Below are 16,464 nucleotides of genomic sequence, written 5' to 3'. Positions count from 1 at the left end.
TGTCTCTCGCTTTCTCTCTGTCTCTATGAATAAATAAAATAAAATCTTAAAAAAAAAACAAAAACAAAGGGGACAGTACATACGAAGTTCTAGAGATATAAAATAATATGATGTGTTTGAAAAAGATTGAGTTAAATGGTGTGGTTGGGGTGTAGAGTTTGTGATGTATGGGTAAAAGCCTAGATTGTTATGAATTTTATCTGTAAGTAGTGGGTGCCATTGTTTTTATGTTAAATGTGGTAGCCGTAATTAGATTTGTGTAATAGAGAACTCTGGGGATGGAGTTTGAAAGATTAGAAGAGGTAGAGACTGTGAGTAAGAGAATAGTTAGGAGTCTATTGTGATAATATATCTACCTTAATATTGAATGAGAGGTTTTTATTTATTTTATTTTAATTTTTAAAAATATTTTATCTATTTATTTATTTTATTTATCTATCTATTTATTTATGAGAGACACGGAGAGAAGGCAAGAGACCTAGACAGAGGGAGAAGCAAGGAGCCTGATGCGGAACTCGATCCTCAGGCCCTGGGATCGCGCACTGAGCCGAAGGCAAATGCTCAACCATTGAGCCACCCAGGCATCCCGAATGAGAGGTTTTTAAAATAAGATTATATTTAGCTGCCTGTGAATTAAGCACTCAATTTAAAACTCTTTAAAAATAATTGCAAAATGGGACATGTGGTTGGCCAATCATTAGAGCCTGCGACTCTTGATCTGCAGATCAGGAGTTCAAGCCTCATGTTAGGTGTAGAGCTTATTTAAAAGAAATCAAAAAACCCAAAGCACTAATAGCAAAATATTAATGCAGGTTAATATAATGGTTCTGTTAGTTGATTCATATTTATATTTCAGTTAAACTGATTATTTTCTTTTTCTGATTTCAGATAACAAAGATGCTAAATGCAAAACCAGAAGATGTTCATGTTCAGTCACCACTGTCCAAACTCAGAAGCTCAGAACACTGGGATCTCCCTTTGCAGGGGGTAAATAAAAACTAATCTCTTTTAAGTACATAGTGTTGCTTGGTGTGTTTAAAATATTTTGATAAAAGTAAATTTTCGTTTAGTTACATATCCTTGTTTGGATTTTTTGTGTTATTTGCAGGTTTTTAATTAGTTTATTTTTGGTATTTGTTAAAGTGATGCTTTGAGGTTAGGGTCTCCTTTTGTTTTAGTATACCTCATTTTGCATGATTGTTTCCTTGACATTTAAATTTCATTATTGTAAAAGATCTTTTTTTAAATATATTTTTAAAAGATTTATTTATTCATGAGAGACACAGAGAGAGAGAGGGGGGCAGAGACACAGGCAGAGGGAGAAGCAGGCTCCATGCAGGGAGCCTGACATGGGACTTGTTCCCGGGTCTCCAGGATCACGCCCCTGGCTGAAGGCGGTCTAAAACGCTGAGCCACCCGGGCTGCCCTGTAAAAGATCTTTTAAATTTACGAGAATATTAAACTTATTAGAATCATTTACTCTTTTGCTCTCGTTTTTTTGTTTGTTTGTTTGTTTGTTTTTGCTCTTTTATAAATTTGAGAGGGTTTATACTAAAAGGTGACACAATTATACTTTAAAAGATATTCTAATTATAAATCTGGAGTTTAATGTTATCACTATTAGATATTATTACAGAGCTTTCATGAATAAGATTTAACATGGCACTTTTTTAAAAGATCTTATTTATTTATATGAGAGAAGGAGAGAGCATGGGCAGGGAGAGTGGCAGGCAGAGGAGTGGGAGAAGCAGGCTCCTTGCAGAACAGGGAGCTTGATGTGGGGCTCGATTCCGGGATCCCAGGATCATGATCTAAGCTGAAGGCAGATACTTCACTGACTGAATCACCCAGACACCCTAAGATGGCATATTCTAAGTATTATTTTTTTCCTTGTGCCTGGTATAACTCAACAGCAATTTTAAAAACAGAAGCTTTCTCAGATTTTCCAGTTTATCCATTTGAGCCTGTATTAGTCTGCAAGGGCTAACATAACAAAATACCACAGGTGGATTAAACAACAGAAATTTATTTTCTAACAGTTCTGCAGGCTGAAGTCCCAAGATCGAGGTGCCAGTAGGGTTGGTTTCTCTAAGGCCTTTCTCCTTAGCTTATGGATGGTTATCTTCTTGCTGTGTTTTCCTATGACCTTTTTTTCTGTTTACCCACATCCCTGGTGTGCTTCCCTTGGATTAGGTCCCTACCCTTATGATCTTGTTTATTTATTTATTTATTTTTTAATTTTTAATTTTTTTTTTATGATCTTGTTTAAACTTAAGTACCTTTGTAAAGGCCTGATCTCCACATATAGTCATAATGATGGTGAGGACTTTAACCTATGAAATTGACAGGCGGAAGTACAATTCAGTTCATAAGTATAGCATTTTAGGATGACAAATTTTAAGTCATGTTGAATATGTTTTTAGGTTATAGACAAGAAAAAATTAGCCATTTATTACAACTTGTTCTCAGAGGAAAAGACTTGTTATTAGTTTCTTTAACTTCATTTAAAATTTTAACTATAAAATAATGTATTTGTTTTTTTTTAAAAGGTACAAAAAAGGGAAATAATGAGACAAGATGACTTCTGCTGACATAAAAAGAAAAAAAATTGCATAAGGTTAGAAAATTTGGGGTGTATAGAAAGGTACAGGAGAAACAGTTCTTCTCTGTTCCTTTTTCCTAAAGGGCAACCACTGTTAATAGTTTTTTTCATTCCTTTCAAGAACACATATGCTTACATAAATAATATTTTTTGATTGTTACAGAACAGAAATCATATATATACTGTTCTGTGCTTTTTTGTTGTCACTTAATAGAGTCTAAAATTTTTTTCTTTTTTGACACATTTTAATCTACTTTTATTTTTGTTGGCTTTGTAATACTCTAAAAATTTAAAATATACCATATTTAAAAATATATGCCATAATTTTTGAGTATAATTGACACATGATATTATATTAGTTTCAAGTATACTACCTAGTGATTCAGCTTCTCTTTATGTTATGCTGTGCTCACAAGTATAGCTACCGTCTGTCACTGTACATAATTTACTTAGTGCACTGGTATAAGTCAAGTTGTTTCCAGAGTTTTGCGAATGGAAATGATGCTGCAGTGAACATCATTTTCTTTTTTTTTTTTTTTTTAACATCATTTTTTAGTATGTGGAGAACCATTTTTGAGCAGAGTTATTAGATTGAAGGGAATTTATGTATTTTTTTTTAAGATTTTATTTATTTATTCATGAGAGACACACACAGAGAGAGAGAGAGAGAGAGAGAGAGAGAGGCAGAGACACAGGCAGAGGGAGAAGCAGGCTCCATGCAAGGAGCCCGAGGTGGGACTTGATCCCGGGTCTCCAGGATCACACCCTGGGATGCAGGTGGCGCCAAACCGCTGCACCACCGGGGCTGTCCTGAATTTATGTATTTTAATAAACATGGCAAAATTGTCTCACAGAAAATGTGCACCAATTTATATTGCCACCAGTAAGAGTTCCCATTTTTCTAGAAACTTACTGGCACTGGATATTATCACACAGTAAAATTGTTGCTAGTTTAAGAGGAAGATAAAAACATTTTAAGAAAATTTAATCACATTGTTTATATGTATTCTGTTTTAGGATATTGAATTTATTGTGGAATAAACATTATAACATATTTAATTTAAAACACACAAAAACACAGTTTCTTGGAAGTAGACATAGGCTTTTTTTTTTTTTTTTTCTTAAGCTGTATTTCACTAAATGTGTTTTTTTCTTTACCCTTGGATTATACATATCTTCCTTTAGTTTTTGGTCTTCAAGAGGCAAATGTGGATTACCTGACAGCTCGTTAGGTGTTTAAAGTCATTGTGTTATAATCTTTTATCTTCTCTTTTCTTTAACTCTTGATTTCAGGAGTTTCCTTTTCCTGAGAAGCTAGACACTTAAATTCTTCTTCTTTTCTCTCTAACCTGCTGAATAAAACAAGGCCTCTTCAGAGGCATATTTTCTTTTCCCATGACTAGTTTCCCACTCTACTTGGATGTTTTCTTAAGGTAATGATACTTAAATTTTTGGAAATGTGTGTCCTATTTGAGATTTAAAAGTGGAACGTGGGGATCCCTGGGTGGTTCAGTGGTTTAGCACCTGCCTTCGGCCCAGGGCGTGATCCTGGAGTCCCAGGATCGAGTCCCACATTGGGCTCTTTGCGTGGAGCCTGCTTCTCCCTCTGCCTGTGTCTCTGCTGCTTTCTCTGGGTCTCTCATGAATAAATAAATAAAATCTTAAAAAAAAAAAAAGTTGGGGGGGGGGGACATGTATCAACATTGCTATGCTCTTGTAGCCCTAGACTATACAGTATTTGCTAAGTAAGCTTCATAGTTTATAGAGTTTGAGGTTATACCAGTATTTTACTTGTTTTGCCCACCCCCCCCTTTTTTTAAAGATTTTATTTTTTTAAAGTAATCTCTACACTCAAGGTGGGACTCGAACTTACAACCCTGAGTTCAAGAGTCCCATGCTCTACTGACTGAATCAGCCAGGCACTCCCCATACACCCTTTTAAAAAATTAATATTTATTTATTTATTTATTTATTTATTTATTTATTTATTTATTTATAAAAGGTTTTATTCATTCATTCATGAGAGACACAGAGATAGAGGGAGGCAGAGACAAGGGCAGAAGGAGAAGCAGGCTCCATGCAGGGAGCCTGACATGGGACTCGATCCAGGGACACCAGGATCACGCCCTGGGCTGAAGGCAGGCACCAAACCGCTGAGCCACCGCGGGATCCCCCGCTATACAGAAACTTTTAAGTTAGATTTGTTTGCACTTACTTGTTTCTGTCTTTGTTGCCTTTGCTTATGTGTCAAAATCTGTCAGATTTTTTGACACAAAAAAATTGTGATTTTTTTTCTGTGTGTCAAAAAATCATTGCTAAGACCAGTGTCAAGGAACTTACCATCTTCTAGGAGTTTTATGGTTTCAGATCTTATGTTGAAGTCTTTAATCCATTTGAGTTGATTTTTGTATATGGTGTAAAGAGAGTGGTCCAATTTCATGATTATGTATATGGCTGTCCACTTTCCCAGCACCATTTACTGAAGAGAGTATTCTTTCTCCATTGTATGTTTTTGGCTCCTTTTATTTATTAATTGAACATAAATGCAGGGGTTTATTTCTGGGCTCTGTTCTGTTCCATTTATCTTTATGTCTGTTTTTATTCCTATGCCATACTGTTTTGATTACTATAGCTTTGTAATATAGTTTTTTTTTTAAAAAAAATATTTCTTGGGGGATCCCTGGGTGGTTCAGCGGTTTGGCGCCTGCCTTTGGCCCAGGGCGCGATCCTGGAGTCCCTGAATCGAGTCCTGTGTCGGGCTTCCGGCATGGAGCCTGCTTCTCCCTCTGCCTGTGTCTCTGCCTCTCTCTCTTTCCTCTGTGTCTATCATGAATAAATAAGTAAATAAATCTTTAAAGAAAAATATATTTCTTTATTTGATGCAGAGAATGAAAGAGAGGGAGATAGTGCATAAGCAGGGGGTAGTGGCAGGCAGAGGGAAAGGGAGAAGCACTGAGCTTCCCACTGAGCAGGGAGCCTGATGTGGGGCTCGATCCCAGGACCCTGGGATCAAAACCTGAGCTGAAGGCAGCAGCTTAACTGATTGAGCTGCTCAGGCGCCCATGTAATAATATAGTTTCAAATGAGGAAGTATGATGCCTCTGATTTTTTTCCTTCTTAAGATTGCTTTGAGTATTTAGACTCTTTTGTTGCATACAAACTTTAGGATTATTCTATTTCTGTGAAAAATGCTGGAATGTTGATAGGGATTGCATTGAATTTGTAGATTACGTTGAGTAGTGTCAACATTTTATCAATATTTCTCTAATCTATGAGCACAGACTGATTTTTCATTTATTTATGTCTTTTTCAATTTCTTTTGTCAGTGTCTTACAGTTTTCAGTGTACCAGACTTTCAGACTCCTAGTGTTTTATTTTTGTTGTTGTTGGGGTTGTATATGGGATTGTTTTCTTAATATTTCTGATAGTTTGTTGTTAGTATATGGAAATGACATTGATTTTTGTATCCTGCAACTTTACTGAAATTGTTGATTAGCTCTAAGTTTTTGGTGGAGTCTTTAAGCTTTTTTTTTTTTTTTTTTTTTTTTTTACGATTTTCTTTATTTATTTATGAGAGACAGAGAGAAGGCAGAGACATAGGCAGAGGGAGAAGCAGGCTCCTTCTGGGAAGCCTGATGTGGGACTTGATCCTAGACCCCAGGATTATGTCCTGAGCTGAAGGCACTCTATCAACCACTGAGCCACCCAGGTGCCCCTTCTTCCTGATTTTAGAGGAAAAAATTCCAGCTTTTCACTACTGAGTGTGATAGGCGCTGTGGGCTTGTGATATATGATCTTTTTATATTTAGGTACATTCCTCATATATTTTGTTGAGGGTTTTTATTATGAATGGAAGTTGAATTTTGTTAGATGCTTTTTTCTGCATCTGTTGAGATGATCATATGTTTTACATTTATTTTGTTAATATGGTGTGTCACATTGATTTGTGGATGTTGAACCTTCCTTGAATCCCTGGAATTTGATCATGGTGTATGATTCTTTTGTATTTTTGAATTGGATTTGCTAATATTTTATTGAGGATTTTTATATCTATTTTCATCAGAGATACTGGTCTGTAATTTTCTTGAATATCCTTGTCAGATTTTGGTATTAGAGTATTGAAGGCCTTGTAAAATAAGTTTATTTGTTCATGATTCATTCTTGGTAGGTTATGTTTCTAGGAATTTACCTATTTCTTATAGGTTGTCCAGAGTGGTGTTGTGTAATTAATTTTTCATAGTAGCCTGTTATGATTTTTTGTAGTTTGGTGATATTAATAATGTCTCTTCTTTCATTTCTGGTTTTATTTATTGAATTCTTTTTTTTCTTAGTCTCATTAAAGATTTCTCAATTTTGTTTATCTTTTCAAAATACCACCTCTGAGTTTTCATTAATCCTTGTTGTCTCCTTACTATCAATTTCCACCCTGATCTTTATTTCCTTCATTCCAGTAACTTACAGGCTTAGTTTTTACTTTTTGTAATTCTTGAAGTGCAAAGTGATATTTGAGATCTTTTTGTTTCTTAACGTAGAATGTTTATTGCTATGAGTTTTTCTCTTAGTACTGCTTTTGGTGCATCTCACAAGTTTTTTATATGTTGCCATTTTCATATATCTTGAGATATTTTTTTATTTTTATTTTTATTGCTTCTTTGATTATTCAGGAGCATATTGTTTAATCTCCACATATTTGTGAATTTTTCAGTGTTCTTTTGGTGGTTGATATGTAGTTTTATACCATTGTTTTTGGAAAAGATGTTTGGTAGGATATCAATCATCTTGATTTTCTGTCTGGATGAGCTATCCATTGGTTCAAGTAGGGTATTGAAGTATCTACAATTAATGTATTGTTGTTTATTTCTCTCTTTAGATCTGTAAATATTTACTTTATATATTTAGATGTTCCGATATTGGGTTCATAAATATTTGTGAATATTTTATCTTGTTGGATTGACCCCTTTATTATTCTGTAATGACCTACTGCGGCAATTATTGCACTTTCTGTTTTAAAGTGTATTTTTCTCATTAAACATACCTAACCTAGCTTGTTTTTGGTTTCTCCCTCTCTTTTTAAGTTTTTTTTTTTTTTTAAAGACTTTATTTATTTATTCATAGAGACAGAGACAGAGAGAGAGGGGGGCAGAGAGAGAAGCAGGCTGCATTCTCCTCTAACAGGAGCCTGACATAGGACTCAATTCCGGGTCTCCAGGATCATGCCCTGGACTGAAGGTGGCGCTAAACCACTGAGCCACCCGGGCTGCTCTCTTTTTAAAAGATTTCATATATTTATTTAAAGATAGAGCATGAGCAGAGAGAGGGAGAAGCAGACTCCCTGCTGAGCAAGGAGCTTGATGCTGGGCTTGGTCCCAGGACCCTGAGCTCATGACCAGAGCAGAAAGTAGAAGAAGCTTAACCAATTGAGCTAACCAGGCACCCCTGGTTTCCCTTTGTAAGGAATATCTGTTCCCACTCCTTTTTAAACTTACGTGTGCTTTTAAAGGTGAACTGAGTCTCTTACAGGCAGTATATAGTTGGTTTATTTTTAATCCATTTAGTCACTCTGTGTCTTTTGATTAGAGAATTTATTCCATTTACATTTAAAGTTGATAGATATGGACCTATTGCCATTGTGTTAATTGGTTTTTGACTGTTTTTTAATTATCTTGTTTCTTTCGTCTTGCTCTATTCCTCTGGGATTTGTTGATTTTCTGTGGTAATATTGATACCTTTCGCTTTATCTTTTGTGTATCTACTGCAGATTTTTGCCTTGTGTTTACCATGAGGCTTACATAAAACACGTCTTCATAGCAGTATATTTTAAGTTGATAACCACTTAAACTTGAATTCATTCTAAAGCTCTCTCTTTTTTTTTTAAGATTTTATTTATTCATGAGAGACACACACAGAGAGAGAGAGAGAGAGAGAGAGAGAGAGAGAGAGAGACCGAGACAGGCAGAGGGAGAAGCAGGCTCCATGCAGGGAGCCTGATGTGGGACTCGATCCCAGGTCTCCAGGATCATACCCTGGGCTGAAGGTGGCACTAAACCGCTGAGCCACCCGGGCTGCCCCATTCTAAAGCTCTACATTTTTACCCACCCCCCTATTTTGTTTTCGATGTCACAATTTGCTGTTTTTTGTATCCATTAATGAATTATTGTAGTTACAGTTATGAGTTTTTTTACATTTTTCTTTTAGCCTTTATATTATACTTAGAAGTGATTAGTTCACCACAATTAGATTATTCTGAATTTATGTATTTACTAGTGAGGTTCATACTTTCATGTTTTGTTACTAATTAGCACTTTTTTGTTTTGGGTTAAGGAAGTCCATTTGACATTTCTTAGAAAGCTAGTCTAGTAATGAGCTCCTTTACCTTCTGTTTGTCTCAAACCTTTTATTTCTCTTTCAGTTCTGAAAGACATCTTTTATGGTTTTGTTGGTATGGTTTTGCTGGTTTTGTTTTTGGTTGGGTGAACACTTTTTTTTTTTTTTAAGTTGATTTGTTTTTAAGTGATGTCTATCCGCAAGGTGGGGCTCAAACTCACGACCCCCTGAGACCAAGAGTTGCATGTTCTACTGAGTCAGCCAGTAGTTTAGGTCTACTGTTTCAGCCCTTTTAATATATAGTGCCACGTCTGGCCTGCAGAATTTCTGGTGAAAAATCTGATGATCTTGTGAGAGGGGTTTCCTTGTATACAACAAGTTGTTTTTCTCTTTTTGCTTTTTAGATTCTCTGTGTGTTTAACTTTTTGCAATTTAATTATAATGTGTCTTGGTGTGAATATTTTTGGAGGTCTAATTTGAAACATCTAATTTGGAACTTTCTGAGTTTCCTGGATTTGAATGTCTCTCCATTATTTCTTTAGATAATTTTCTGCCACTTCTTTTCTTCTCCGCCTGGGACCCCTATAATGTGAATATTGTTCCACTTGATGTTTCATAACTCCCTTAGAATATCCTCACTCTTTTTAATTTCTTTTTCTTTTTGGTCTTCTAAATGGGTGAATTCTAGTGCCCTGTCTTTGAGTTTGAAGATCCTTTCTTCTCCTTTATCTAGTCTACTGTTGAATCTCTCTATTGAAGTTTTCATTTCTGTTATTGTATTCGTCAGCTCTGTGATTTCCGTTTGGTACTTAATATATTCTCTGTCTTGAAACTTTCACTTTGTCCACTGTTCTCCAGATGCTGATGAGCATCTTTGTAACTTATTTTGAAGTATTTATCAGGTAATTCACACTTATCTCCATTTCACTAAGGTCTTTTACTGAGATTTTTATCTTGTTCTTCTGTTTAGAACGTACTCTTTTGCTTTATTTTCCTCCACTCTAGTTGGTTTCTGTGCATTATATGAATCAGCCACTTCGTAGTCTTGAAGGTGTGATCTTGTGTAGGAGTTGAACTCTGTCTTAGCTCTTGGTTGTCTCTCAAACCTTTGGGACTGTCCAAACTGACTTCTGTGTTATTAGTGGCTCCCAATAGTTGAGGGTGTGCCGAGACCTGTCAGTGTCTCTAAGGCGGGTAGGAGGGTGGATCTCAGTCACTTGAAGGCTGATTGAAAGCTGGATCTCTGGGAAGCAGCTTTAAGAATATGCAAAGATACCTCTTTCAGGGAAAGATTGATAGAGGAGTGTTTCTGTGTGCTCCCTCTGTGCTGTGCCCTGGCAGACAACTGGTGTTAAGAACTATTTATTTGTTCTGGTCCTGTGGAATCCATGAGCATATGTCCCACTGGCCACCACAGCCACATGATCAAGGGGCATCCCTTAGACAGCTGCAGAAGCTGGGATGTCAGACTTGTGTGTAAGCTCCTTTTCAGGTGGTAGTGGCAATCTGAAGTGAAGTAGAAGGAGATGGGAAGATGGCATCTGCTTGCCTCTGTGATCTCTGGAGAGAATTGTAGTTGGCCTCTAAATGCATGTTAAATTAGAAAGTTGTCCTCAGGCTTCAGCTTTTAAGGCAAATAGACCTCTTTCTGGGTGTATTTTAGTTCAGTAGACCCTCTATGCTGGATCCTGGATTATTAGCTGTGGTGAGTCCATGTGAACCTTTTAAGAACTGTCTCTTGGTTTGCGATAGCCTTGTGAGTTTCATGGATGCAAGCAAGCCCCATTTGGATTTTAAAGTTAGATGTTTTAGTAGCCTGTCTCTTTGGTGATAATCTTAAAGGTTAGGGTTGCAGATGTGGGGTCAAAATCCTTTGCACCTTATGCAGAAGCTGGAAGTTGTCATTTCTCTCATGGTTGTGTTCCATTTTGCTGGGGGTGGTGTTTATGGCAAGATTATTTTATCTTCTTTTACATGTTTCAATGTTTTTTCTCATTCCTGTGATAGAGGAGTTTCGTTAGTTTCTGGATTTTTTCAGAGGGAATTGTTCTGTATGTAACTGTAGATTTGATATGTCTGTGGGAGGAAGTGATTTTAGGAGCCTCCCACATTGTCATCCTGCACTGGAACCATCCCTGGTAGATTACTGGTAGTTGAAGTCCATAGTTTACAGTAGGGTTCACATTTTGTCTAGTGTATTCTGTGTTTTGAGAAGTGTATAATGGCATGTATCTACCATTACAATGTGATACAGAATGATTTCTGTTAAAAAAGTCTTTTGTGCTCTGCTGATCTTTTTAATATCTCCACAGTTTTGCTTTTTCCATAGTGTCACATGGTATCATACAGCCTTTTCAGATTATTTCTTTCACTTAGCAATATGGTTTTACATTCATTCATGTCTTTTTTGTGGCTTAATAGCTCATGTCTTTATAAAAAAATTTTTGAGGGGTGCATGTTTTGGCTCAGGTCATGATCTCAGGGTCCTGAGATCAAGCCCTGCATTGGGCTCCTCCCTCAGCAGGCAGTCTGCTTCTTGTCTCCCTGTCCCTTTCTTCCCACTCACATGGGCACGCATGCATTCTCTCTTTCTCTCTATCTAAAATAAATGAATAAATCTTTAAAACCATTAAAGAAGGTTTTTTTTTTTACAAAGGACTGTTTTTTAGAGTAGTCTTAGGTTTTCAGCAAAAGTGAACAGAAAGTGCAGTTTCCACAAGTCCCTTGCCTCCACATGCATAGCTTCCCCCACTATTATTTGTTTTTATTGTTGGATAATATTCTGTTAAGTGGATGTAGCACAGTTTGTTTATCTATCACCTATATCTTGGTTGCTTCCAAGTTTTGGCCGTTTTGAATAAAGCCATAGGAAACATTCATGTGCAAGTTTTTGTGTGAACTTGTTTCTGACTTATATCATTAAATGCCAAGGATTGCCATTGTCGGATTGTATGTTAAGGCTACATTTAGTTTTGGCAGGAAGTGCTAAACTGTCTTCCAAAATGATTGTACCATATTCCCACCAGGAACTAATGGCATTTCTTGATGTTCCACATCCTAATTGACATTTGGTGTTGTCAGTGTTTTGTGTTTTAGCCATTCTAATAGGTATCTAGTGGCATCTTGTTGTTTTAACTTACAGTTCTCTGATGACATTTTCTTGAGCTTCTTTTCGTATGTATATTTACCAGCTGTATATCTTCTTTGGTGAGATGTGCTTCAGATCTTTGGCCCTTTTTTAAAATTGGGTTGTTTTCTTATTTTTGTATTTTAGGAGCCCATTGTACATTTTGAATACCAATCTTTTTATCAGATATGTGTTTTGCAAAATTTTTTTTCTAGTCATTGTGTTATCTTTTCATTCTTTTTTTTATCTTTATTTTTTTAAAGATTTTATTTATTCATGAGAGACACACACACAGAGAGAAAGAGAGGCAGAGAGACAGGTAGAGGAAGAAGCAGGCTCCAGGAGCCTGATGTGGGACCCGATCCTGGGTCTCCAGGATCAGGCCCTGGGCTGAAGGTGGCGCTAGACCACTGAGCCACCCGGGCTGCCCATCTTTTCATTCTTTTGATGTAATAGTCTTTCACAAAGCAGAAGTTTTAATTTTAGTGAAGCCCAAATTATCAATTTTTTTCTTCATGCATAGTGCTTTAGGTGTTATATCTAAGAAGTAGTTGCCTAACCTAAGATTACCTGGGTTTTCTCTGATGTTACCTTTTAGGAGTTTTATAGTTTTGCATTTCATATTTAGATCTGTGGCCCATTTTGCATTAATTTTTGTGAAAGATGTAAGACTTAAGTCTCTCTTTCTTTATATATGGATATCAGCATCATTTGATGAAAATACTAACCTTTCTGTTTTGAACTGCCATTGTTCCCTTGTCATAGATCAGTTGATCACATTGTGTGAATCTGTTTCTCAGCTATTACTCTGTTCCATTGATCTTTTTTTTCCTTTCTTTTCTTTTTTTTTTTTTTTGTTAATGCCATGCTATTTTGCTTAATGTAGCTTTATAGTAAGTCTTGAGTTGGGAGTATGAGTTTTCCAAATTTGTTTTTCTTCAGTATTGTGTTGGCTATTCTGGGTCTTTGGCTTTCTATTTAAAATTCAGAATCACTTTGTCAATATCCACAAAACTACCTTGCTAGGATATTGATTTGTGTTGACTTTATAGATCAAGTTGGGAAGACATCATTGGAATATTGAGTCTTCCTGTCCGTGTACGTGAAATATCTGCTTAGATCTTTGATACCTTTTAACACAGTTTTGTGCTTTTTGTCATACAGATTTTATATATATTTTATTTGATTTCCACATAAATATTTATCTTTTGTGCTAATATATATAGTATTTTTTTAAATTTCTGGTTCTAATATTAATTATTTTTAAAGAATAAATTAATTGACTTTTGTATAAGTATCTTATTTCCTGCACTATTGCTATAATGACTTATTTGTTGAAGGAGTTTTTTTTTTCCTTTTATTGGTTCTGTGGGGTTTTCTACATAGACAACGATGTCACCTTAAATAAAAGTTTTATTTTTTCCTCTCAATCTGTATACTTTTTATTTCATTTTCTTACCTTACAGCATTATCTAGGACTTCCAGTATGAGGCTGAATACTTAATACTTGTTTGATGGTATTGTTCAATTTAGCTCTGTCCTTACTGATTTTCTGCCTGCTGGATCTGTTTCTGATGGAAGGGTATTGAAGTCCCTGTAATTGTTGATTCTTCTATTTGTCTTTATATTTCAATCAGCTTTTGTCTTATGCATTTTGGTGCTCTGTTGTTGAGCACATAGATATTAAAGACTGTTATGTCTTCTTGGAGAATCGACCCCTTTTATCATTATGTAGCATTTTTCTTTATCCCTGTATCCCGCAAATTGATAATTTTTCTTTTTCCGAAGTTTGTTGAGTCTGAAATCAGTATTCTACACTAGCTTTCTTTTGATCTGTGTTGGAATGGTATATTTTTATCCCTTGACCTTTTATCTTGTCTTTATATTTAAAATGAGTTTATTGTGTACAATGTATAGGTGGGTCTTTTCTTTTTTTATCTTTTTAGATTGATTTTTGAATATTGAACACCTTTCTGCCATAGAATAAATGCTAACTGGCTGTATTGTATTATTCTTTTTATGTATTACTTGTTCTGATATTTTTTTGTTGAGTGTTTTTGTCTATGCTTATCAGAGATGTTGGTCTTGAATTTTTTCTTCTTGTGCTACCGTTATATGGAGTCACTAGCAATGCAGTGCTTACATTATAGAATGAATTGGGAATTGTTCATTTCTCCTGTAGTTAATGGAACAGTGTATAGAATTCCTTTCCTTACTTAAACGTTTGTTTGAATTGCTAGGAAAACTCTTAGGGCTTATACTGCTAGGAGTTAGTGGAAAGGAGGGTGGCAGCTGTGTTTATAGAAGGGTAGTGGAACGGGTATGTGTATGACACATCTGTTCTATATCTTGACTTTGGTTGTCAGAGGATGTGCATATGATAAAAGTGCACTGAACTTAAAATGCACTGGTACACAAATGTTTGCATACAGAACAGGTGAAATCTTAATAGGGTCATGGATTGTCTCGTTAATTTCCTGGTTATATATTTTTCTGTAGTTTTGTAGGGTATTGGGGGAAAACAGTGGGGAAAAGTGGTCGAAGAGTATACAGGGTTCCCTAGACCTCCCCCTCCATAATTAGTCCAGTGGTTCAATAGATAATGGTTAGCAAATAATTTCAGTTTATGTTTTTTGATAAGTGTTTTCAGTTTTGGCATTACATGTTGCTTGCTTTGGAAACTGGATAAAGAACCAATAGAGTTGAAATTCTGATATAAAGTTAAATCCAGACCAATAATCTCATTTAATTGGAAAGTCATGCATTTTTATTACAGCAAGCTGTGACGGGGTAAGTAGTTGTGAACAAAGTCAGTATTTACATCAAGATACAACTTTGGTTCCTTTTAGTATGTAAGGAAATACTCAGTTAAGATTATGAACCCCACACAACATAGAGTGCATGTAGAGATTTTGTCCAAGAAAATTTTTAGTCAAATTACTATGGACCATTTTATTTCAATTGACATAGTGTTTTATTTTGGTGTTCTTGCCAGAATTATGCCAATTTGGCATACTTATGCCAAAATTATGTAACTGGGATGCCTGGGTGGCTCAGTGGTTGAGCATCTGCGTTTGGCTCAGGGCGTGATCCCGGAGTTCCGGGATCGAGTCCCACATCAGGCTTCCTCCATGAAGCCTGCTTCTCCCTCTGCCTGTGTCTCTGCCTGTCTCTCTGTGTCTCTCATGAATAAATAAATAAAATCTTTTTAAAAAATTATGTAACTGGATGCTTTGATCCTGTCTATAAACAAAAGTCTTTTATTCTTCTAAAAGCCTTTTTCATTTAAAATAAAATTATTCACACTATCTTAACTTTCCTATTTGTGGTCATGTAGCTTTCAGATTATGTAATGTGAAGAAATTCTCATTAATAATCAGTTTGTAGGATAATTCTTTGTTTTCTAATTTTTGCCTTTCAAAGATAGCATATAATAGGTTCATAGACTAAAAGAAAAACAAATCATACCTGAATAATACAAATTATTAACCTAGCCTATAATTCTATCTAATTTTTAAAAAGAGAATATGTAAATATTTTAATGTGATATTAACTATAAGAAACAAGTGATTAAAGTCTAAGTGAATTGTATTTTCATTTGATAACATCTCTGGATATACTTCATGTTACCCTTGGGTATGGTAGGATTTAAGAATTTAGAGTTAATGACATTTTAACCAATTTCCCTCCAGTTTGTCTCCATGAGTTCATATTTTTTGTTTGTTTTTTTGTAGTAGTTTTTAAAAAAATTTTTTTAATTAAAAAAAATTATTTATGATAGTCACAGAGAGAGAGAGAGAGAGAGGCAGAGACATAGGCAGAGGGAGAAGCAGGCTCCATGCACTGGGAGCCCGACGTGGGATTCGATCCCGGGTCTCCAGGATCGCGCCCTGGGCCAAAGGCAGGCACTAAACCGCTGCGCCACCCAGGGATCCCCTTTTTGTAGTAGTTTAAAACTCTCATTATTTTTTGCCGTCTCTTTGGTGGGAATGTTGTTGTTTTCTCTGTATAGAATATGAGGCTCAAAGACTAGTACTTTGATAATTTTGCACATACACGCAAACTTTATTACATTATGATTAGTGGAATACAAAAAGTCAATAACATAAAACGGGAAGGTTGCATTTATTGTGAGATTAGTGGAACAATTATAGGGAACTAGTTGGCCAGTAGTTCTGAGAGTTCAATCCTTAAGCCAGATCATACCCAGTCCAGGTTGCAGTAGATGTAAACAGGTAATATAATTCACTGTGAGAAGTGTTGTCAGTAATGGAACTTTTGCAAAATGTAGAATGGTATTGTAGAAGAGATTGATTTATTCTGCTAGAAGGTGAAGAAGGTTTCTTGGTGGCTTACTGGACAAAGAGAACTAGGGAGGGTAAAGCATATTCTAGTAAGGAAACATGTTGAA

General features: G+C 35.7%; 1 protein-coding gene across 12 annotated transcripts in view; it reads left to right on the top strand.

Annotated features, from left to right (window-relative positions):
- The window catches only part of SENP7 (SUMO specific peptidase 7), a 147,875-nt gene that overhangs the window by 20,689 nt on the left and 110,722 nt on the right, over window positions 1-16,464 (top strand). For 9 of the 12 annotated variants that reach the window (XM_025989969.2, XM_025989968.2, XM_025989967.2 and 6 more), the window contains one exon: window positions 889-987. In XM_025989969.2, the coding sequence (XP_025845754.2) occupies window positions 889-987 (99 nt within the window). Of the gene's footprint in view, window positions 1-456; window positions 598-888; window positions 988-16,464 lie in introns of all 12 variants that reach the window. The other 3 variants (XM_072721694.1, XM_072721720.1, XM_072721745.1) reach the window with 1 other exon arrangement.

The sequence above is a fragment of the Vulpes vulpes genome, chromosome 1 (genome assembly GCF_048418805.1).
Source record: "Vulpes vulpes isolate BD-2025 chromosome 1, VulVul3, whole genome shotgun sequence".
Taxonomy (NCBI): Eukaryota; Metazoa; Chordata; class Mammalia; order Carnivora; family Canidae; genus Vulpes; species Vulpes vulpes.
The sequence above is the reverse complement of the archived record's forward strand: the minus strand, read 5'-3'. Positions and strand labels throughout refer to the sequence as shown.